This window comes from Bombus terrestris, chromosome 13 (assembly GCF_910591885.1).
Source record: "Bombus terrestris chromosome 13, iyBomTerr1.2, whole genome shotgun sequence".
Taxonomy (NCBI): domain Eukaryota; kingdom Metazoa; phylum Arthropoda; class Insecta; order Hymenoptera; family Apidae; genus Bombus; species Bombus terrestris.
The window spans coordinates 6,344,022-6,370,304 of NC_063281.1; the positions used below are offsets into that span (position 1 = coordinate 6,344,022).

The following is a 26,283-nucleotide window of genomic DNA, read 5'->3' on the forward strand; positions in this document are numbered from 1 at the left end:
ATGTGACCGATACGCAGTTGTTCAGTGTTGCGCCAACAGCCGCGCGGTAAATTTGCGAATAAGGTGTTGCCAGTCTGATCGATATATCGAGTCTTGCTCTATCTATCAGTTAACCGGACAAGTGACAAGATCGACGCGATTCGACAAAAACTTCGTTGTTATATATGGGATTGCGCGGTTTAAGGGTTGTTCCTCGACGATCGAGTTCTTTCGTGTGTATCGCAATTTTTCGAGGAAAAAATTTGAATGGAATTTGGATGGAAGGACATCGGTCGAAGACGACAGAGAGTGAGGAGAGTTTTATGTAATAAGTGTTGGGCTAGAAAAAAATAGTGACCAGCATCGAACGCTAGAGCGATTAGATAAAACACAAGCAGAAAAGCTGTAACACAGTGGTGTATAAAATTCCATAAGACACTGACGGTTGGAAATTCACAACGTTTCATTGATACGTGATACGTTATACGTTCGACGATGCGTTCTGTTTGCACGCTGCGAATAAAGCTATAGGTGTATTCGACTATATGTATATAGCGGTATTCCGCGCGCCTTTATACGGTACGATGTGTTCTTAGCTGCTTGATGGGTTTCCTCGAGCGAGAATAAGTCGAGGACGAGCGAAGGAATTATACTAGCTTCGTTTCTACGTGATGAAGTAAGTAGCACACATTTTACGATTTGATTCGCTTAACGTGCAACGGCGTTTAACGCGTGATCGTATACGGGAAAATATCGGCGCCATAGACAAGTTTCGTATGGGAAACGGAATACGCGACAATAGATTTCAGCGAATAAAAAACGATTTTGTACTTATAGAATGACATTTTGGACTCGCTGTTCGAATTGAGAAGAGTTAACGAGAATTTATGGCCCTCGAAGATTAAACTATTAGACAGACAGACAGACTGTGCTTAGTTATCAAACGATTCTCTTCGTTCAGTTTCATCCACGTTTGACGTACGTTCTAGTTACGCAAAGAATACGTGTCGTAGTAATTGCATCCGCTCTCCTATGCATCTGTTGATTCATAAACAGAGCAAGTTCAGGTCCGGTAGATTGCAAAACAATACGTTATCGAGTCATAAATTGCCCTCGTTTCGCAGATGATCGATAAGATTTCGCGTTAACAACGCCGATTAACAATGCATGGCGGCTTATTTGTTCCATGGTTCAGACAAAAATGTTTTCCAAGTTAGTCTGTGTGTCGTCTGTATCTCGAGAGCAAATATTTTCGTTCGATAGCCGTTACGCGTAGTATTCGCGGAATATATCAACGTTCCTAACCGTTCCTTCCTTTTCTCGTTGCCCTACCTGTACGTACATTCGATGGAACTCCAGCTTCTTTCAGATTAGTTACGTTACCTAAATCCAATTAATTTGGAACTTTTTTTTACCAACCTGAACTTGATACTATTCACCGCTCTTAATTATTACAAATTCCGACGTGAAGCCTTTATGAGTCACGTCACTCAACAACGAGCAATTTGAAATACTTTGCTTACATGAATCTGTTGTTGTACTTGAAATATGTTTTCAAGTTGCAAACAAAGTTGAGCTTATTCCAATTATTTCTTAAATTGAAAGAGACAATGATTGATAAGCAATATAACGTTATCTCCAGTTTTTTACTTGTTGATTGTTCTAAATTATCAATTATACCTCACACAATATTTTGCTAGGTTTCTAATTAACGTAATAATTAAGCTTTGCAAATCCACATTTTTATGAAGATAGTACAGTAAATGGAAGATAGGTAGAAAATTTGTTTACTTACTAAACATTATGAGAGATATTGTAGTTTAGATATTTTACATATTTTCCTATCTTTAAATTTTCCATAAATGCATAAAAATCCGTGGACTAATAAATATAAAATTTCACGCATTTATCTTCGATGTGATTTTCCATCCACTTGAATTCGATAAACTGAATTCGATTTGAAATTGAAATACTCGAGTACAAGCAAGTTAAACAATCTGAACAAAGCTTAAGCCGAATTCTCATCTAAATTCATATCGTATATGAGAAAAACACAATGAAGTTTCCGTTTCTCACGAAACCATGCGTGGAAAAAGAACAAGGAAAAAGAACGTGAGAACTGTGGAATGTCAAATAATCAACTAACCTAAGAGGAAGGAGAAAAGAGGAAAGAACTATGGCGTAGAGCGTGGAAGATCGTTTCACGGTTACACTTTCACATGGCGTTCGCTGACCACGACTAACCGTAAAAATAATCCGGATTCGAATCGTTGGTTCACGATTTCCTGGCGGGGAATGCGGTCTCGCAGTGTTGTGAATAAAATTCAATACTCTCTTCGTCTGAAAATCACTTACTTTTTCTTGCCTTCTATTATGGCCTTGCCATGACTATGTCCCCTCTCTCTTTCCCACATTTCTTGGCCGTCTCTCCGGGTAGAATCGGCCGACCTTGCCTACGATAGTCATTGTCACGGTGCTCTATTAGATACGAGAAAACTTTTGCAACAGTGCGGTGAATGATTTGCAAAAAACTTGTTTACTCGTGGCAGCCAGACACATAGTTCGCTGTGTCTCCGCGATTCTAGCGGGTCAAAAGTCGAAGGCAGCACGTGCAAGTTCAATTAGTACGTCCATCGTACGGTTCCTAAATCCATCAAGTTCAAGTTCAATCTAGTAATATTATTTTGTCATCAACAGACATTTATCTATAAAAACGTATACATCTGCACGTACTATTCGAATATGTTTTACACCTATCGTAATATAATTTAAAGCAATGTTTTAATAACATAACCTATACCACGTGTAAGACTTATAATTATTATGTAACGACTAATTTTGCATCTATACTACGTGCAAACAAGAAAATATATACTTATTAATATTTCCTATGTAGGATGGCAAAAGTTATAATTCGTCAGACGTTTTTCTTCCTTAGTTACAATTTTTAATGTTATTAGCAAACGACGCAATTAAATGTAATCTGTACCATAGATATATCGCATACCATATTTGTGAAGCTTTGATGCATAAAAAAAATTGCAGCTTATAGTTGTCATGATGATTTTGATATTGATACAGCGTTGTGATTTTTTTGTTATTTGCTTTATTAGAAGGACCTATAACGACGAATTATTTCATAAAACATATTTTCTCGATTACTACCTATGTTCTATCGAAAAAATGTTTAAATCATAACACAAATTTTAAAAGCATAAGAACAGCAAGAATGTTAAACGAATACTGTTCTATCTGCGAGAGATCTCTTAATCTGATTGTTTATTTCCGTGCCCTCTTAACTCTGTTATTCACCTATTTGTTGATTTGTTTATTTCTAACATACTAGCGTTGAACAGACACAGTTTATCTCCAACAAAGGACTCAATATTTTATCAGAGTTTTAACCCCTTAGAATCACGATCAGGCCTACTGTGCGTTGTCCTATTTATTACTAGTGTCTCGTTAATTAACAATTGTTAACGAAACTTACAAATTATGAATACCCACTAATAAATTTTCTTCTATAACAAGTATGGTAATAAAAGCCCCATGCTACAAGAAAATTATTTAAATTACGAGTCAGGCAAAACAATTAATGTAAAGCAGAACAAATCTTTATCTATATAAAATATATACGTGATAAAAGATTGTTCAAATCGTAAAAATGCGCCACCTAAATCTATCACTATGAAGAATCACTGAATTTGTCGTTTTCGTTATAATATATGTGTAATAACGATTATCATACTGATAAAAATTAATCCAAAATGGTGGTAATTGCTTGTTTCGACTTTCGAAACTATCGTCAACAATCCTACTATAATCTTTATCACAGAAACTGAAATATCATTTTCACTAATCGTGGATCTTTGGAAAAGTTTGCTAGTTATTGTTTCTCGTTCATTCGACCAGTTAACCCAATATCGCGGAAACTGGTTAGGTAAGATTTGTTCTAACGATATTTAACTCGAGTTATGTAACAAACTTCGTAATATTTACAAACGCGATTGTAAGAGTCGTGTCACGAGCGTGCTTCGTACTGTCGTGAAACGTGATCCTTGTATTTTACCATGTTTTGGATAATTTTCTTATCAAACATCAATTTTATTATTGCACAATCGTAACAAATGAAAATCCTTTCCAATCATCGACGTAAATCCTTATGGAATCATGTTCAAGTGTTTTGTTTTGATAATAATCTTTGGTAACTATGTTGTACAATGTAGTTTTGCTAGGCGTAGTATCAGCGTGTTTTCATGTTGCCGAGAGGTGTTGCAACACGGGGTACTGATTACGATATCAGCCTGTTCTTGGATCTTTGATGAATCATTTTTCAAAAGAACATAGTTTATGTTTATCCTACAACTAATACTTATGATCGTGAAAATCATAAATTTTCCTATAGGCACCTAGTTTTCAGAAAAATTAGATATTCTTAACTCTATCGAGGAAAAGGGGATTTCCACGTTCTTTTTTCCTTTTAAAATCCGTTTCACGAAAACGAATCTACATCGACTAGCGATTTCAGGGGAACTATATACAGTATTACGACGATCAAAACGACATTTCTCCCTGAATAATAAACAATCAACTGTTTCACTTGTATAAGCTGTCTCGAAGTTTCACAATTGAACTTTGTATCTTATGGGTATAATCAAGCAAAGAATATTATATGAACATAAGTCATTTAAAGCTTTATCAATCAGTTACGATAAAGATATATGTAATAAAAAGTTATAATATAAAAATATTTACAAGACACATGATATATTATTCACGAAAGCTTTCTACGAAATTCCAAATATTTATTTCTGTAAGAAACTTGTAGTTTTCCAAGTGCAAGAAATCATGGTCTTCGTAGCATCACACCGCGAATATAAAATCGAGTGCGTGGAATCTGCGCTATCTGAAAAAGACAAAACTGAAGTGTCTTCTCCTTTTTAGAGGCCTAATTGCTTCGTGAAAATTCCGCCCCAGTAGGAAACCGGTTGCTTTATTTATCGCCATGTTCCATCGATCGAATGGCCATTACGTCACAATTGGATTTTCCAGGGAGCTCCTTGTTTCTACGTGCATTTACATAGATTCCTCGATCCACGACCGCCTTGTCATCTGTTATCTCGTTTGTTGCGCGATTCATGTGACAACGAATCTTTTCATGTACAAGAGATTTGAATATCACGCCAGTTGCCGTCTGTTTAGATGCTGTAGGTCTATCATCCAGGTCTATATAAAAATCATCCAGGTTCTATGTCGATAGATCGGTTATTACGTTCGACTTGGTTTCGCTCAGTGTAGGAGGTTCGTTGCTATTTTTGTAAGCGACTCGAGATGACGACTTTCTCGAACGAGTTATCCACTGTGCCCTCTTTCGCGACGTTCAGTGACTCACCAGCCGATGACGATGACGCTAACTATGACGATGCTATTTTTTGACGTGGATGCTGTTCCCAGCCAAGGAAGAGCGATAAAGAGAGAACGACAGCTTCCGTGACCGGATGTGAATCGAGAATATTTTACGTGATTGCTTAGAGGCGCCAAGACAATGTACGTCTTACGATCGAATTCTAAATGGATATGTTTTCTGAAAAACGATGAATTGGCACCGTAGGTGGTTCATGAAGAGGAATTTTCTTGTTTTATGCATTCCAGTGGAATCTCATTTTCTGGAATGATATTGTGCAATATGTATTGGACTTGGATAGATTTCCCCGAAACCACAGAATTATAGAGAAAAGATAAACAGCGAACCGTGATACATATTGAAACAACATCTATTTATTGGAATACGCATTTAGTTGGATTCGGAACCAGCTATATCGATTACGATAAAGTAGATTTTGATCGACAGAGCCTTAGCGAAGAATCCTACATTGTGAGAATCGAAAATATAAAATATGAAAGTATAATTCGTAGTATGATAAGAACTCTATTTATTTGAACGAGAGTCGCGTGACAAATAGTTCATATAATAATAGTCCCTTTCTGCTATCTGTGAATTTTTAACTCCTCGAATTTCATTATAGAGCGATAGATTCTCTGTTAGGATTAATCGAGAAACTAAATACAAATTAAATTAAATACCTACGTATGTTGATAAAAATTAACAAATCTGCAGAAAATGGATTGGAACAACCTCGCATCGGATTTGCGAAGAGTCGCAAAAAAATAGATGACGTTCCATTGTGGAACGCGTAACTGATTACGTAAGCGGCGAATTTATTCCACGCTTTCACTGATCCGAAAACGTTTTCGAAGCCATTGAAATATAGAGGCAACGCGTTTCGAACCGCGATCGAGACTACGTTAATTCTTCGTAATGGTTGAGCAATGATAGTCGGAAAATTTATGAAGTGGCTGTTATGGCTTGCTAGTTGGCGTGCATAGATAAATAGAACATTGCCAGTATGCGTGCTTTTTATCTGGATTAGCAAAGAGAGCGGTAAGGAAAAGTGCAAGTCACTTTTTTCAGAGCGTTTCCAAGAACACTACTTCCAGCGATCGATATGTCAAAGCTAAAAGTTTTTATTACATGCGTAAACAATCTGACAGAGCTATGAAAGAACGCGTGAAATAGGCAACCGAGACACGAACGAATTGCTCTTGATAGAGTGGATCACGGTGGCTGATGAAACTAGTGGAAAAAGGCGCGTCATCGTCAAACGCAGTTTCTTGCTATCTGTAGGTCCAAACCACGTTATCTCTTTTCGACATTCGACCACCTTTGTTATATCATCGTTTTACGAATTTACAAAGAAATAGTTCGATATTGAAATCCATACATGGAAGATACGATGAGTTCATTTTTATCGACCTTCTGACTTTTATATCATTTGTTGACTAAAAAAAAAAAAAGAATTTTAATATGAAATAGTTAAAAGAGAGAGTAATTATCTTCGAAGTAGGTGGCAAATTAAAAATATTTTGTAAGAAACGAATGTCATTAATTTAATTGTCACGTTTAACTTAATTAAATGCATTAAGCGATCTGCATAGATAATGTTATTAATGTTCTTCAAATTTTCAGAACGGTGATAAAAACACGTATTTAATATAATAGTTTTTGCATGGAATTGGTGGACAATATATTGAATCTAAAAACACCTCTATTATAAAATATGGAAACTGTGATTTATCATGTTATACATGGTCCTAAATCGTGTAAAGCAAATCTTCAAATTTCTGTCTTAATGTTGTAATTTTTTTTATTAAAGACATTTGTGTATAGAATTTGTAACTCAGTTGCTAACATATACATAATAGAAAAATGTAATGTTTCATCATATCATTCGCGCAGTGCAACGTATTTCTGAATCATTGCATGCGGATGAACGGTACCTGTATCACTAACACGTCCAAAATTATGTTATTTCAATAAGAAATAAATTGCGTCGATCCAAATATGTTGGACGTATACGTAGTACAGATATAGCTGACCTTTCGAAATACGCATAGTCTTCCTATAAAGGCGTATTATAATTACAGAATTAACGAATTGAAGATCATTGACCTCTCATGTGTATGTAATACCAATTAATATAACCAATGGCGCAGCGGGTGCTTCTAAAATTTATTCGATGCTTCATATTGCGCATTCACACGAAGAGGTATTTACCTCGATGAAAACAAATTTATGAAGCTTCAATACACTGTCACTCATAATAACGTCCGCAACAGTTGAGAAGTTAATATAAAAAATATACCAAAACAGTAGATTAGATTATAGCACGACTAGACCACGAGTCTTGCAAAAAACGGTTGGTAGTTTGCATCATATAAAAGTGTGGCGATTGTAAGTGATTTCTTTTAACCCCTAAACTCCGACACAAACATCGTGACCGATGAAGATGACGTCGTGACGTATATTAGCTGGTGCTCACGTCGTTTAGAAACGACGAAAGCGCAAGCTGCGCTTCGATGGTGCAACTGTCCGAGTTGCAGGTCATAGATCCGATTTACATATACGTGTGTAACGTATGTACATACATATATATATGCATATATATGTATAAATACACAGTATGTATACGTAAAACGGTTTAATTGTGGATGGTCGAAGGCGTACGTGAGACGCGTGTCAGGGACGACGCGCACGTTTCCCTTGGCTGATTACGACGCTGAAGAAGCGTACTTTTTATAGCCACGTATCGTTACTATAGTTGTTGCGGAGATTGGTTAGAGTATTCACTAACATGATCACGCCGATGATCGTTAAATTGACACCGAGACAACCGCAATTATCGTGTCGCTTGACGATTGGTTTTGCGGTTGATTACCAAGGAACGATTCTTCGTTTGGTGGCGACTGAACGAGGGTGTCTGATGTATATAAACCACGACGAATCTAGTTTGGATTCAGTGTATGTAAAGAAGTTCGATAATAAAATGCAAATTTAATGGCAGGAGCATAAAGGATATATGGGGTATTTATGTAAGTAGGCTAAGTTTGGGAGAGATGGATCTTTGTCTTGAAAAGATTTCTCAGATCCGCGTATTTCTAAAATATCGACTATTATTATACTTGTCAGTCTGTGGAGATCTCGTTATATAGAAATCTTGGACCGTTATTGTTTTTCGTAGAATGAAATAGGAATCTTGAAATTCTTGCGAATAGAGTAAAGGTCGTGCAATTTGTTATTTGTCGTAGAGCAAAGAGGAGATTTCGATTATTTTCCTCGGTAAAAGATAAAGATATTGAAATTTGTTTTCATAGTTCGGTTGTGTTTCTTTTGTGGCGACTCTAGTTTAGATTCAGCGAGGATCAACGAAGCACTTGAAATCTGTCGTTTCTCTTAGAATCTTGAATAGGAATCTTGAAGCTCCACGGTAAACATCATATAGTTTGTTCTTTTTTTCTGCAGATAAAGGTAGAAATTTCTCAGAATAATCTTGCAATGTATTTAAAATTAAATTGCACCTTTGTTACGACGATTCTAATCTAGAATTTAAGTGGATAAACACATTAAAGAATTTATAATTCGTTGTTTTTCTCAGGACAAACTAGAGATCTTGAAACTTGCCACTTTTCTCAGAACAATCTTGCAATCTGTTCAACATTTTATTGCGATTCTAATATACTGTTTAATTGGATAAATGTGTTACAGATTTTGTAATTCGTTGTTTTCCTCGAGATGAAATAGAGATTTTCTAATTTATCGTCTTCCTCGGAATACAAATGTAACAGTCTCGAACTTTGTTAAACATTTAATTGCATTCTTTCCCAATGATTCTAGTATACTGTAAGAATAGACAAATAAGATAGAAATCTTACGATTCATTGTTTTTCATGCAATTTGTTCAGAATCTAATCACGCTTTTTCCCATATTTGTACGATACATTTCACGAGTATCAAGAATTGAGCAATTTGTACTTTTCTTGACTGAAGTTGAGTACAAAAACACTGTACTACGCATAAATAGCTCTAATAAAGTTTATTGTTCAGAATCTAGATACGTCATTATCGATATAAACTAGATAAGTTCGTAGGAGTTCGATATACAGAGGCAGAACGAGTAGTCTCCAGACAAATATGTTTTCCTTGAACGTATTTATTTTTCCACTTCGTCAAGAGATGCTTATCAAGGGCAAGAATTTGACGCAGTTATACAAGCCAAGGATTCCGGATACAATCGGTGTCCTTTTGGAAAACATTCTGGCATTTCACCATCTACTTTTATAATTACGAGATTATATTCAAAGGTCGGATGATATCCTAATGAATGTCACAGCTAGCTGAAATACTGGCAAAAACTAATTACCTCCATTTTTTGTAAATTTCTCAATATCATTATCAGTGTACATAATTAACGTTCGACTTGTTCGTTCTTGAAAACTAATTGTAAATCCTAAAATAAATAGAAAGAAATAAATATCGTTTCTCACTTATATCGTCACTTTTCTCTGCTTTCCAATTTCTGGAATTTTATTCATCGAATTGCCAGTCGATCGAAGGACTCGTATCAAACTCTCGACCCTTGTCAAATTAATCAGAAGTGAACTTTACGGTATAATGGGATCGATGTTACAAAAACTGATCTACGGCTTGATTTACCGTCGAATGAAAATTAATCGGTTCTATAAAAACAGTCTTTATCATTAAGTTCATAACTTCATAATTTCCGTGACATAATTACAGATATACTTACAACGATTGTGCAATTACAATAATACGTTGAATATTTTGCTAAATGAAGTTGAAATATGTTAACCAAAGATAAAAGATACCACGGTATTTCATTGCTTTATTGCAAAAGATAAACATGGACAAAGGTCGTTTTTGTTACGTGTCCTTCAACCGAACTTCTGAAAAATTCAACTTCATTTTTTATGAATCACACTTTTGAGTGCAATTCGAAAACTAAGACCGAGTAGCAGTTATATGTACAGAGAAAAATTATTCGGTAGGTTAACCTTGATAACATATTTCGAGCTTATCAAAATCGGTGAAGTGTCTGTTCCAAATAATTACCAAAAATTTCTCTTTTGACCTAAATCACAAACGAGTAGCAATGATTCGCGTCCTTCGTTCAATTTCGACGCAAATGCTCGTCTGTACGTACATTGCCGTAGCAGGAGGGCTGTCGTCGTGCTGCGTATCTTCTTCATCTATTTATCCCTCCGTGGCTGTGCCACGTGCCGAGATTTCCGCATCGCGTGCCAAATATTTCTCTCGTGGGTTGCGTCACGCACGCTGTTTCAAGAGTGCACAACTGCACATGCTCATAATCGAGCACATTAGCGTCACAACGGACGTTTACCTCACTGGTTTGTCATTCGTCGATCGAAAGCGTCGTCTTTCCTCTTGCGCGAGCTGGTACACGCCGCGCGTGAGCGGAGGCCTTGTACACGTATGCACAAACTAGGTTAATGACCTCCATCCACCTGCTCTGCAAGAACTGCATTGTTCGTACTTAGCCTTGACACCCTGCTGATCGGTCAGCTCTCCTGGCACGCGTGTATACGTGGTCATCAATCCTCAACTATGCACGCGCTCTTTTCAACTATCTTTTTTGTCACTTCAATTGTTTTTCAAGGGAATTCGAGTGGATGGAATAAAATGGAGTTGAGTAGGAAGAAATAACAGTTTTATCCGAAAAATCAGAAAGTTTTTAGAGCGGAGTCGTAGCGGTTGAAACGCCTTCTAGGAACGTTTTGCATAATTCAGGAGTTTAGAGGAAAGCTGGTACGTGTGACAATACCTTTAATTTAAGAACACTGTAGGTAGTTTAAAAATGATCGATATTAATAAATTATTCGAACAACAGAAATCTGAATTACCTATGAGCTATAATTTGTAGTCTGCCTGTTCACTAACGTTATTCTTTGATAAATCGCAATAAGGCGCAAGGTATCCAAGTGAAGTAAATTTGTTATACAGGATATTTGAAAAACAAGTGATTAAATTTTTTTGAGAATTTTGTTCATCGTAAGTAAGAATGGAGAATTGTTTAAAGATGCAATTGGAAGTGTTTCTTTTTTAAACTAACTAAATATTCTTGATTTGTAGAAGAATTTTACGAGAATGTTTGCGTAGTTCGTAGTTATAAATATCGCTATTCCTATCTTTCTGATACAAATAAACAGCTGTTTTATGATAATTAGTTGTAAAACCATCGTAAACAAGTATTTTTAATTAAAGTATTTTTACTAGATCCTGTTATAAACAGCTGTTAATAATCTTGAATATACATATTTTCGTATAATTGATTCTAATTGTATGTCGAATAGAATGAGTTTTGAAATTTTGCCTATCTGTCTCTAAAATAACATGTAGATACTATGTTGTCCTTCTTATCTTCCGACGTACAATTTAACATGTTTACCAATTAATTAATTTTGGTAAATTAACAAAGTACCGATGATTAACAATTTTATACTACAATTCCAGGATAGTAATAAAATAGTAAATTCTAGGACACTTTCGAAACCACGCTATTTATTCAATACATTTTCGATGTTCTAAAAGAAGACTTCCAAAGAGAAACTATTACCTTTCGTTCACCTATTTTTTAAAACTTTCTCTACAAACGTCGTCTTTGATAAATAATTGGACAATATTTTCATCGAATGCTCACATAAACCAACGAAGTACCAATGATTATTGGTTTCAAACTCGATCGTACTCCACCTTTGAAATTTCGCAAGTCACTTTTATCACCATTACCCTCGAACGAGAAACTATAACTTTTTCACTGGTAATACCCAAGTACCGTATTATACTAACATTTTTACCAGCAGAAACGAATAGAAAATGTCTTCTAAGTCGGATCGAAGCCACCACTTCGCAGTAGTATTTCTAATTATATTTACACGGTTGAAATTAGCGGCTGGGTGAGTTGGCCGGATTCAAGGATGCTTTTCGTAAACTACCGAAAATATCTCCACTACGCATCACCGTAACACCTATGGTGTGTAAACGATTACGCATCCTTCCTTAAACATTCAGAAATTTCAACGATTCACAATTGAAGGGTCTGTTGTTACAATAGAAACGAACGTATTTATTTATCGGTTTCCTGGCAATTGCGTAGAACGTAGGAAATTAAGCGACATACACACGATGAATATAGTACGTTAGTATAGAGTATAGAACCACGTGATGCTGGTATGAATATAAAACTTGTTTACAACAGAGAGTTATACTCGCCGCTGCAATTCCGTGGAATCAGTTGCGGTTATTCAGAGGGCCTTGATTAATGCATGCGCGACAATTCTTTTCGCCCGAGGGTCGTGATTACAGTTGACAAATGTGCTGGTTAATTAATAAGAATTTTTTTCGAGTCCGTTTTCCTGCGCGACATGTTCGTTGTCGATCCGATGGATCAAAAGGAGAAATAATTTTTTTGCAACGTTAGCGTACATGAAACGCGAACGATTTGAGATATTTTCTTTGAAAGGAAGAAAAAAGGATTTTTTTTAATTATTCTCTTTAATAACGTAATATTCGTTGTTACTTATAATTTTGTTTTGCATGTTTCACAATTCGTTCATTCCGTCGCTGTTGAATTTTTCATCCTTGTTATTAAAATATTCCTCCAGTGTATATATAGCCTGGTTCTCAGTATCGAACATTTTTAGAAAAATGTTTCATAAAGATGTAAATAAACTGGTGATCTATTTAAAAAAGACATAGTTGCCTGTTTTACAAATGTTTCTACCTGATGATTAATGATCAAATTTTGTAACTATCTGCGATTTGTAGAAATTTTCGACTAAAGCTGTTCATTGATTTTTGAACATAGGATATATGAAAGTTTCTGATTCTTTCCAGTCTTCGAGACTTAATATGCTGAAAGAAGTAACGTGATCGGAATTTATTATTGTTTTGAATTCTTTTGCTTCCCTTTTCGTCGACATGTTGCTAAAGAGTTTCGTACGGTGGAATGCAATAACACATTAAGTCAATCGCTGTTTCCTTTTGTGTCGAAATTCTACTCGAACGTGTCCTCCTCGTATATTCTAAGATGCATTGCAGTTTCAGTTGCAGAATGTTTCAAATTAAGAATGTTTCAAATTAAATATATGCACACACAAATTCTCTGATCTATCAAAAAGAAGCGCAAAGTTTTCCAGTAAGATCTTCGACACTTCTACACTTTTTCTAAAATAAAAAATCAGAAGGACTCGTAAAAGTAGAATTTTGACATTGAATACCTAAATAACTTCGCTGTCGGTTCACAAAGAACGAATGAAATTCTGATTGCGCAGACTAAATATCGAACGCGAGCAAGTTCGATGCGTTTCAACGCGATGCGATTCTCGATTCGTTAAAAAGTCGTTTATGCATTTATAGAAAATTTAATATTGCAAAAATGTAGAAATATCAATATAAATATAATTTATATGATATATAAATGTAGAAATGTAGAAATAAGGTGGGATAATATAATGAATAAGACAACTGAGTTTCATTTCCTTATTTATATTCAGAAACATCAGAATTTGCATAAATATCCACGATCCATTTACGTACTTCGATCCAACATTCCGAAATGTTTGTCGTATTGCAAATCGCATTCGTAAGCGCTCACTGCCTTCTAGCGTTGATGCGTCAGAGGGAAAAGAACACATGGCGAAAGGGGGTTAATAATAAAAAGGTTAATAAAGGTATATTAATGATTTACCGAAAAATGAGATAAAGAGGCTAGTAATAGTTCAAAAACATCAATTCAATCTCATCTTTATTCGCGTTATCTGGTCGCGCCGATGGCCCAGATCAATAAATCGAAACGCAACGTGTTCCCCTGCGAACACTTATCTGTGGATACAACAGGCGTATGCACGTTTCAGACGTCTGAGAACACTTGGAACAAAAAGAGACACGTCTGGAATGATATTGTTTCTTTAGTCACGAATAATTTGGAAAGCCGGTTTCTTTCGGTGCAAAATGTTATATTATAAGAAATTACTGTTACCCTGGACTCAAGAATTTTAATCATAACTTGTTCGAATGGAAGATTTTTCAATTTAGTTAATATCTAATTGTTTACATTTAAATTATATTGATATTTAATTTACTTAATATTTTTAAATTTAAGTCTTCCAGTTCAGCAGATTGTAATTGAAATGTCTGAATCCACCGTATCAACAACAGTTTCCAATAATTTAATTACCAAGGTTTATCGATTACCAAAATTCAGATTGCTAAAGTTTATCGACCACGAAATTCATGAAATGACTTTAACAGCTTCAACAAACAAAATAACGAATATTGGCTTATTAGGAAAAATACATTGAAATTCTCAGCTCTTAATGACCACGCATAACATCTTTAGGTATTTGTTTTTGTTCTTTCCGCAAAAAATAAATACATATTAATGTACAACTTGGCAAGAATTCTCCTAGTTTTTCCTTGTGCTGTATGTTGATATATCTTTTGCCGAAAAAATTCGCGATCGAACATCGATAATTACAAAACGTGAACTTTCATGGCTATCAAAATCACGTCTCTCGCAAACATCGGTGGTCAACGGTAAAAAGGTGTTAATTTATGTTTAAATATCGTACGATTTCGATTGCACCCACAAAAACTTGTTTATCGGCTTTGTGGCGTAAAAACAGTTGAGAGACGATTACGTCGATCTTCTAGAGCCAAAACGTTGATTGCTATTCGAGAAATAGGTGAGAGAATATGTCGAGACAGACGGGCAGGCCTTCGACTGTTTTTCACGATCATCGGCCAAGATTTTCGAGTGACCCCATTACTCGCTTGGTCTTTTCAGATTCACGGAAGAGCGCAAGGTTAATTGGTCTACGAGTACATGAGCAACTCTGTATCTACTAGAATTTCCTAAATCAAATCTAGAAAATGAAATATATGTAATATATATAATATATATAATATAATACGTATAAGTCCTTTTTTTAGATCTTTTCACATTCGCGGAAATTAACCCTTTTTTAGCTTGAACTGTTGCTTTTAGATAAGAATAATATTTCGTTGAATATTAAAAAAATATTAAACATATGGGAATGTAAGAAGTTTGAAATAATTCCAATTGGCATAATATCGAACGTTCAGTGATACAATATGAATTACAAACGTTATAAACAAGTTGTAAACACTGGCTGTCAATTTTTTAAGGAACAAACGTTAAATATGTGCACGATATTCCTGGTTATTATCACTGAAATGGATATGTACTATCAGGCAATTAAATCGAACATTAGTTATGTTAAGGGATCGTTATCATAAAAATATAAATATTCGCTTTTCATTTACGGTAAGAATCTAGTATTATTTCAAATTTTTCATATTTTTGCGATTAGAATTGCAACATGAAATAATATTGGAGAAAGATGAAAATCCGAAAAATTCAGGCAACTACTATCCTAAAAAATCAATGAGAAACAGAAATTGAATGTGAATGTTTTCGCATAAATTGAGTTCTTATTTATTACATTCGAACAAAGAAACGTTAAAGTACTTTTAAAATGTTTATCTACATACGCATATATATAGATAATGTTTGCATCCTTATCTATACTTTGCAAAATATCATAGAAGACCCTTGCTAATTCTAACATTAAATAATAATTTTATTAAACTCTATACTTTAACTAAACTCAAGCTTTATTAAACAAGATACTCCTCGTTGTAAATCTCTAAAATTTCTATAGAAAAATTACAAATCGATCATTTTGATCGTTTTCCTAGTTCCAATACTAAAACAATAACCCTAACTTTCCTATAACCATAACTTTCTCTCTTCCCCTGCCCCTCGGTTTTTAAATTAACGAATTGCACTGTGATTTTCACAATCCAAATTGGCGCTTCACCTCCCAGGTGATTTCAGTAACAGACCTTCGTCATTATCACCGTCTGTGAATAAAAAGCCGGCCGTTTACTTGACTTTGTGTCGCCTGTCGGAGTCGAATCGATTTATCGGTCTTAACCTTGGCCATTCGACGTCGCATTCTCGCGTAGAGAGGATAGGAGAGCTGGTAGCGCGTGATCGCGAGAAATGCCGGGATTATTGACAGTGTTCTCGTGTCGTTTAGTCGAAAACTGACTAAGCAAATTTGTGCGCGCGTGTATTTACTGGTACCGGTATCGGGTTCTGGGTCGAATCGATTGACGTAGATCGGGTCAGTTGTAATTGACAGAACGCAAGTTTAGTGATAGAAACGTAATGGATTTATGAGATATCTATGTAAGTAGGCTAATCATAGGAGAGATGGAACTTGTCGTTAAACAACATTTTTCTTTGCTTAAATATTTTAAAAGTACGTACATACTGAATATCACAATTCGTTCAGCGAACTATCTTTTTTAGAACGTATAATTGTTATGATAACATGTAATAATATCTTTCTAAACAGCTGTGGAAATAAGTAAATAAAATATCGGATCGTCGTCTATCTTTCCTTTTTGCTGTACGATAATTTTCATTGAAGTTACGTTGTTTTGTTAAATCGGCTTCTCTCCGTGATATGATTAGGATTATAATTTATCTCTTGAGAACAGCATAAATATATATCTCTTCAAGCAATAGAGTGACAATATGTAATTCTCGCAATTGCGCAAGCAAATTATTTCATATTGCCATCGGAAATTAAAATACCAAAATTTTCTAAAAATGACGTAATATGAAATTCGCAGAGATATTCCTAAAAGTATAGTTTAAAAATTCGCAAGAAGCTTGTAAAAATATGTTCCGAAGTTCACAAAAATTTTGAAGAAGTATAATATAAAATTAGCTGTCGATTACAGACGCACCAACAAAGGCAACACATCGCGCATTTGACAGATGGTCTGAGAAATACTTATCTGGTTCCTCTCCCAATTATAGTCCCTACATTATGTACATACGTGTGGCCGATCATCGATCAAACATGTGCCCATTGCCTCTCTTCATTGAGAAATCGCCGGGACTATTTTCAGGCAGCCCGTGCCGCTATTTATCGTTATCGATTAGCGTACACATACACGTACTTATACCGGGCTGTTAAAGCAAACAAGTGTCATTATGACGTCAATCAACGGCAAGTAACAACGACGGTGGAGTTGTTTCGTGCGTACTTTCATGGATATGATTAAATGTTTATCTATATAACACGAAAATACGCACATGTGCAAGTATTATGCATTTAGGAATAATTACGTGTCATTACGACGAATTTTAACAGCGTACATGAGTTTGATCTTATGAGGTATTGTTGCTCGATAATGGTAAACTGTATCCGGTTCGTTGACTTCCCTTCGTTCATTGATCGTAAGTAGATTATAAAACGCTTGTTACTCTTCGATCCTATCGATCGTCATACGGTTTTCGATCTTGATTGTATTTAATTGTTACTTGAAAAAAAATCCACTTGACAGTAAAGAATTGATTCTTCTTAATATATATTCATGTATTCGTTGGTTAATTTATTATCTGATTAATCATTGCAAAATTATGTAAATTAAATAGTGCTCGAGGAAAGCTTTCTTCTTATATAATAGTAGATACGTACAATATATGATGTCGTTTTATTGATATTTCGTAACTTTTCTTCCTTCACATCTGCTTTGACACTTATGCCATCTGTTATGTTCTATGAGATTTTGTCATTGAATCTCTAACTTTTTTTTTAAGAAGCTTGTTCCATTTATCCGTATGTAAGAGAAATTTGACCTGTCGCTGGAAGAACCTCAATGTGTTTATTACTAAAAGGTATTAAACGTACTAAAAGGGGCCATGTGTTGCGGATTCGGTGATCCCAATACCGTATCATTCATCGTTAAATATGCAGCAGGCCCTCGAGGGGCTTTCCCGGGGCGGGAAACTACTTCTCGCTAATGGCCTCCCTCGACGACGAGAGCAAGTCATCCGTCTATCTGCTCGCTGATTAATTATTATTTATTATACTTGACTAGACGCAGAGATAGAAATTTGCGTAGCTTGAGTCCCGAGGCTGGTAAAATATTTCAAGTAGATTCCGACGAACGACAACGATCCATCTGGAAAGGCCATTCTATGATTTCCATAGTTCATCATGCGAATAACGCGCAATCACTAACCGTGACGCATGCCAATTCGCATCGATGACTCGGTAATAGGATTAGTAATTGAATCGACAGACGCTTGTTTTCATAGAAGAGATTACCATTATCGTGTCATCGTGTCCATGTCAATATCAGTGAGCGTCAACAGCAAAGATCGGACCGGTTCTCCAAAAACGCTTTCGACAATACCCCCGATAGAAACGTTCGGCAGCTACTCACAATCAGAATCGCATTTGTGACGAGAATGTTGATGTACGAAAATAATTGCGTCATCGCGTATATTAATTGCTCACGTTGTTTATCAGTTGTAATAAATACGAGCGAGGCGTTGCATTTCCGTTAGGAAAAACATTGATAAGAAGGTTGTCTTGTTTTCACTTTCCTCTCCCTTGGCCTCCCGCGTCTCTTTATCAAACCGTTCAACTGATTCCATACACGGTATTTGATGAATGACGTCATTACGCGATTAGTTTCCGCAGTAGCTTTTGAAACTTCTGTTTTTCGTTGAAGTACATATGTACGTCTTTAAATTTCGTAGGCTGGGCAGATAAAATGCAGAAGAATGATTATTTTGGTTCAATATACAAATGATAGCACTTCTGGCTGCGCTAGATAGAAAATATAACAGATATATTTATATGTTTCTACGATTTATATTCTATGTTTATTCTACGGTTTCACTCTTCTATTCTATCAAGAGGGATTTTTAATCTTAAATAGAATTTGTCAATTTTCTATTTCTAAAAGAAACTGGGATACAATTCATTTAGAACGTAGATGTATTCGTGTTCTTGTTTTTATGAAGTGTTAAAATATTGCGTGTGTAACACGTTAAAACGCCGACGAAATTATCGAATTATACCATTTTGGGGGGATTTTTAATAGATATACCGATCTTAATTAAGTTGACTAAATTTCCTGAACAATCAACGTAATTGACAGAGTTATGATGATGATATTTTTTGAAGAACAAGGTGCATCGTGTATTTTGTCTAACTAAATATATGTCTTATATCAATGATACAGCGATTTCATTCGATTTAAAAATCATAATTGGCAAAATAACGTGAGGAGACGTTAATGAATAATGTATTACGTTCTTGAGAAAATTCAATGAAAGTTGCAGATGATGTACATACGTATAAAGAGAAGTCACTCAATATTCATACAGTAAATGAAAAACATTACGTTTCATTGCTAGAGATGTTTCTCGTCGCTAAACGGAATAACAACATGATTTACGTGTTAACTACATCCAAGACACTTGAATTTTAAATTAAATTACTATTAATTTCCCAATTGTAACTGTAATACGATGTCCCTGAAGCCAGGCTTAATAACTATTTTTATTAAGTTAAATATGCTATTTGTAATTTAATTTCTCTTTCGGGAATTATGTTATAAAGAAAAATTTAATCACTTTCCTTGCTAGATACAATTTCCATATTGTAATAGTAACGACAATCGATTAAGAATATTTTTAATATCACATATTATTTTACATATATGTATAAATATATAATATAATATAATATAATATAATATAATATAATATAATATAATATAATATAATATAATATAATATAATAATATATCACGTCAAAGAATTTATATTTCCAAAAGGATTTCTATAAAAAAAAGAACAAAAACGAAGAGGTCTGGACTGATTTATTCACCAGATCTACTATAGGAACCGGTCATCGTTTCAATTTTGCTTTGCCTATCAAACCGAAATTTGTCAAACAATGAGATCATGTTCGGTCCAACATATATGTTAGCCACCTGTGAATTCATTGGCATGCATTGGTGTTTCTTTTTTACATGGATGTGCTTTTCTATATTATCAGCGTGGCAACAAGGCTAAACGAACGCTCTAGTCGATTGTTGACGTCGCACCATCAAAAAGTAGAAGGTCAACAGTTCAGAATCCCCCCCCCCCCCAGTTTCTCGAGGCTTTCCGTGAAATTTCTCAGCTCCGCGATAAACATTCAGCGTGATTTATTGCGTTATAACAGTTTTTCAGTTGATGTTTCTTGATACAATACTAGGGGTGACGCGCACGACGTTTCTGGGAAGTTAAACTCGTAAAATGCGCGAGTCTCGATGACACGGATGTACGTTAAAAGTTCCGCTATTTGTTGGAGTTGTTTTTAGAGCTTGAGAAATTCATGGTTATCGAAAACAATCTCATTTAATATTTTCCTCTTTTCGCTCGGCTTTTATCTTTCGTATTTTTCGTCGATTTATAACGAAGCACGAAGAAGAGTGAAATGCTGTTTTCATCTTTTTTCTCCTTTCGTTCCCTCTTCCGTACGTTCAATTAACTCTACATATCGCGCGGTTGTATACTAATCTTAATGAACGCATTTATCTATTTATTTGCGTACGTATTTACGTATCCTCGCACGACCAGTGGCGTCAAAGAATCTTCTCTTTTTATTCGAGATTTTACTGTAGGAGTAAATGAGTCGCAATTTACAACTCCAAAATTGAAATATACGATTGTCTTTCTCCCGTTTTGATTTCTATGCGACGTTTCTCTTAATATCGAATTGCGAGATTCTACTATTATTACGTCTCAAAATTTAATGGCCTTTGAACGCTACAAAGTTGGTAGAAAGTAAAGCGGTATTCACCTTTTCTAAGACAAAATGCTTAATTTCCGTGCGACGTCCTTCATTATCTACGTCTATACCTCATAGGCCCACGTACCGTTATACAGACCCTTAACAAACCTAAGGAACGACCACAAACAGAATCTTTTTAACGAGATCTTTATTCCTGCAAGTATAATCGGTTTATGGCTGGTTCTCAGGACAGTTCTTAGGTTTATTATTCGTTCTTAAAAATCACGGAGAAAACGGGTAGTTATCTAACGGGAAAAGCGAGTATTTACCTAACGGGAAAGCTGGTTTTCCCCATGAACAAGGAAACCCATGAGCCACGTTGGTAGGAGGCTTCTTCCTCCTATCTTCATTCATTGACTTTGGTTATAACCAATGGGCATCGTGGATCGGTATCCTCAAGAAAAGTGTGAACAACGAATCCGTGTTCTTAGTTCAAAGGGCATAACTACACCGAGCTTTCCTCCGTAATAACACGAGAACGAACTTCACTTGTTCCACAGTAGCATTCGAGTAACAGTCAAAGCTCATCAGTGACAGTTAAAACCAGTTCGAGGAACAGAAGGAGTCAGAAGTCAAGTCAGCACAGTCGCCAAGTTAAAGACAGTCAATGACAGGGTAACATACAGTCAATCGAGTCAAAATCATTCATTACAGTCGCCACCTTGTAATACAAATATTATCAATTCTATATAATATTATCAATGATATTAATTCTTCTCGAGTCTCGTCCAAGTATTCAATTCCGCAACCAAACGGAGTTCGTTTGCCTTTTATTCCTACGCGTTCGTTTTAATGGGAAAATCTAGAGCAAATGTTATTATGTTTACCTTCGATATATATCACGAGTCGTGGAACATAGACGATACTACGTACGTATCCGAGTGGCTTACTCGTTTCAGCTGTTTTACGCTATATCACGCATCGAGAATACGACGAACAAGAGGGATAGTTGACGGGGCAAAATATAAAGAAATTAATTATTAAAGAAAAGAATTATTTCTATCGTTCGACTAGTCTCTCGTAATGTTTTATTCATCGATCGGGTCATAGATCGGGTTTGGATTAATTCTCCCATGGCAGTAAATTGCGGGCAAGGTTCGCTACGTACGAAACGTCGTCTCCTGCGTCATTTATCGCCCACTTGGAAATACCGCGTCGATACACTGGTATTTTCCTTCTTCATTGCTTCATAATAGGCTACAAGAGTGACGTAACGATGATGAAAATATCTGCGCTAGTTCCGATAAATTGTGGTATCGTTGTCAAGTACATATATACGTGATTCAGCCCAGTTATCGAGGGTGTATAAGTTATTCTGGATGGTGAAATTCTAATGACTAACGTGGCAAATAATTGAACGTGCTAAATCGTAATCTCCAAAGAAGCATGTATACTATTTTCATTTCTAGTGCATGTTACCTCGCCATGTAAATGATGGCACGTATAGTGCAGTATAGCGAATCTTTACTACTACTTTTTTAAAAACTTTAATACTACTTTTGTTTCTGAAATAAATTATGAAAAATGTATATAATCGACTAATAGAGCTAGTTATATCTTGAATTATAATTTCCAAGATATTTTGATAAAAAGGTATACTAATTTCGTTTTGAAGCAAATCATTCTAAATTAGATATAGTAAATGCGTGCACGAAATAAATATGGTGGTGTACTTGGTTGATCGATGCAGAGAATATTTGGATGTCGTGAATCGTAATTTTCAAAATTCTTCTCATTTCAATGAAGAAGTATATTAACTACCTTCGTTTTTGAATTAAATTACATGAAATGCAAATTTTGTATGGTATCAATTGATCAGTTATGGGTAACATAGCCAATCGCTGAGTGTCGTGAAGGATAATTGTCATGGAATCTTGATAAAGAAGCATGGTACTGTTTTAGTTCTTGGAATAATTTACAGGAAATATAAATTTTTACAATATTCGATATACTAGAATAGCCTAGCGAATTGTTGAGATTTCGGAAGGAACTAGTTTTGAATGCAAATTACTCGAAATATAAATGATGACGTTCCTCGATTATTTATTAAAACGAATCGTTGGATGTGTTGAATTATAATTTCCAGATTTCAACAAAAAAGGATAATACTTTTATTTTTAGGGTAAATTACAGAAAATTTGAATAATGATGTCACTCGACCGATTAGCATAGTATCGTTGGGAGTCCTAAATCATAATTTCTAAAAGATTTCTGCGAAGAAGTACAGCATAAATTATTAAAGATGTAAATGGAAAGCTCGATATTTTGTTTTAGCTGATACTAAATGCATTCATCTTGTCCCTGAGGTTTTATTTTTTGATTGCCTTTTGTCAATTAATAGCAGCTCGCACTATTGTGGGGTTCTCAGGTTTCTCTGAACAAGGTGAAATTGTTTTACGTCACGCACAATTCAGGGTCTCGTTTACTAATAATAACTGAAAATCGATAAACGTACGCAGTTAAAACTAGGATAGAAGGACAGAAATACTCGATGTAGTTGCATATGATTTATTATCGTAGATCGGTAGATGTGTGCAATTAGTATTGTACGTGAATTGCTTCTATGCAATAAAAGAAACCAGAAGCATATTGCAAATTATTCATGTAATTAATAGTAAACATGATCCAGCTTGATTTATCGATTCTAAGATTTACGAGGATTATTCACTGAGTCGTGTAGGTTATACAAACGAATACGAATTATTTTTACAATCACGTACGGATATTTAATCTCGAGTATTTTATTGATTAATCTAATGAACGATATCGAAGAAAGATTTGCCAATATTCCTTTGTCGATCAAACATTTCGTACATTTGTTTTCTATAGTTGGCTTATGGTCGAGCGATTTTCGAAAAAAGTTAACGAATATAAATATAATTTGCATGAACACCGTAAGCGTTTAGGCCATTGACGAATTTGCCTATTTCAACAAATACGCATTCGTTTTTCACCACGCGAATCATTTGATTATCTGGATGAAACAGTAGTTGCATGATGCACAAAGTAAAAGAACCAACGTCGTCCTTGCTCGTAAATTGACTGTACTACGACACATTGAATATTTAAATATTGTACTAACAATTTGCAAAGACTAACGTCAGCCAAGAGTCGCTGAAAAATTCCTACTTCTTCTAATTTGTCGAAGCATGTGCCCAGTCTTAAAGACTCGTGTATTTAATTCACTCTTATCCGCTTCAGATAGATCTTATCCTTAATCTAATTATACTTTTTAATATTTTGATAAAATCGTCGTTTGAAGTGATCTTAATTTAATTAGTTGTAAAGAGAGAAGCTGTTATAAAGCTTTTTATAAAGTTTCGTTCTAATTCTATGTAAAAATCGATGTGTTCTTCTTATGTACAACGTTTATTTATACATATATGAGAAAACGAGTGACTTGGAATGTAATATGCGACAAAGTTCTATATATGTAGTATCCAAATGGGTCTTAGAGAGAAAGGACAAGTAAATATGTTTTGATTTAATATATGTTATTCAGAACGACGAAATGATTACAATGCTGTTCTACGTTCTATTCTCGCATGCGGCTTTCTGCTTCCCAACTCAAGCTCTGCCCACTCCGCACACTCCACACGCTCTCCACACTCTCCACACTCTACACGCTCTGCCCGCTCTACACGCTCTGCACGCTCTGCACACTCTGCACACTCTGCACACTCTGCACACTCTGCCTTTTCCCGTTCTTCGGAATAGGTATCCCGAAACCCCCGTGGTCAAGGTCACGCAGCCTTTTCACGAAAATTGTCCACTTAAAGGACCCAACGGTACATTGATGCTAAACGGTACTTTGTTTACAATTCGGCCGATACCTTAGGCCTTTTGGCCCCGATACTACATATATGGTAATTTTTTACAATATTATACTAAATGTTTTTTTTTTTTATTTATTTCTTTACATTCTCAATTTATCCACTTGGGCATTAGGATGAATTTTTTAGCGATGTGGGTGATTATCCCCAGCGGGGTACCATCCTCGCATTTGCTAGGTTATATTCTTTGTGAGGTCTGCTGGGTGTTTCCTTTTTAGCCTTCTTTCCATATTTAAAGTGTTGATCGTTTCCGCTGCTAGCCGGTTTGACTATACTAAATGTGGCAGTAGAACCGATGATTCAGTAGTGTATTTAAGAAACAACCAATCTATTCAGATAACATTATCCTATTTGCTATACAGAGATCTAAATGTTGATCTTGTAAGAGAACATATTTGGCTGAGCAAACTGTCGAATAAAAGTCCAAAGGCAATTGAAGAATAATCTATAAAAGAAAGATTGGGAAAATGCCAAGAATTCCACATAAAATACAAAAAAAAATCCTACAGTAAATGTTTCAAATTCTTGTCTTTAGAACATACATAACTGACGATAGCGTTAACAAATATGAAAGCAAGTATAATAATTGCATATCAGTTTACATTACGATACATTAAAAGCGTCACCGATAAATAAATTGTACACCAAAAGAATTGTACAGAAGAAAAGAATCTTTCAGATATCTACGAACCAATCTGATAGATCCACGATCGTTGATATCTTAAAGACGACGACGAATTCCGTCGAATCAAACCTGCGCTTACTCAATACACAAATCAATCAATAATTAACGATCAATGATCAATACTTTAACGGAGCCATAACTCATTGTGTTCCAAGAACAGTTACATTTCACCGAACAGTTTCAACGATATATGTGTATCGTTTGAACAACAAGTTAGTCACGGAAACATGATTTTCCACGGAAACATGATTTTCCACGGAAGCTATGCAGTCGACCTAGTTCTTCGAAGAAGTTCGAATCGAAAATAAAAGTGACCGAGGTGGAAATCAAGAATGGCGTGTGACGATCAGAAGAAGAAGAAACGGCGCAGTTCATTCGCCCACGAGTTGAAAAGTCAAAGCGCCCGAGCGATGGCTAAGAATAGCACGTGGCGATCATTGCTTCTTGTCACCTTCGTCGATGTCTTGGCAACGCGACGCGCGCGTTTCTGCTAAGCTCATTATTGTAAACAAACGCGGTCACGAAAGAGTCCGAAGAGACGAAACTTCATAATTATACGATTTGGTTTCTAATAGCGAAGGACGCTTATCTTCCAGATTATACACGCAAAAGTTAATAATTTCTGTAAAGTGAACTATAAAGTTTGTTATAAGCAGAGTCCACTAAAATTTC

General features: G+C 35.3%; 1 protein-coding gene across 4 annotated transcripts in view; it reads left to right on the top strand.

Moving 5' to 3' along the window:
- Positions 1-26,283, top strand: part of LOC100646922 (receptor-type guanylate cyclase gcy-3) — a 39,477-nt gene continuing 13,194 nt past the window's right edge. Inside the window, exon 1 of one of the 4 annotated variants that reach the window (XM_048411570.1) lies at positions 1-655. Coding sequence is in view for 1 of the 4 variants with exons in the window: in XM_020866085.2 (XP_020721744.2) it covers positions 24,957-24,959 (3 nt within the window). In the remaining 3 variants the exon portion in view is untranslated. Of the gene's footprint in view, positions 656-16,431; positions 16,632-21,590; positions 21,709-24,940; positions 24,960-26,283 lie in introns of those variants that run through there. The other 3 variants (XM_048411572.1, XM_048411571.1, XM_020866085.2) reach the window with 3 other exon arrangements.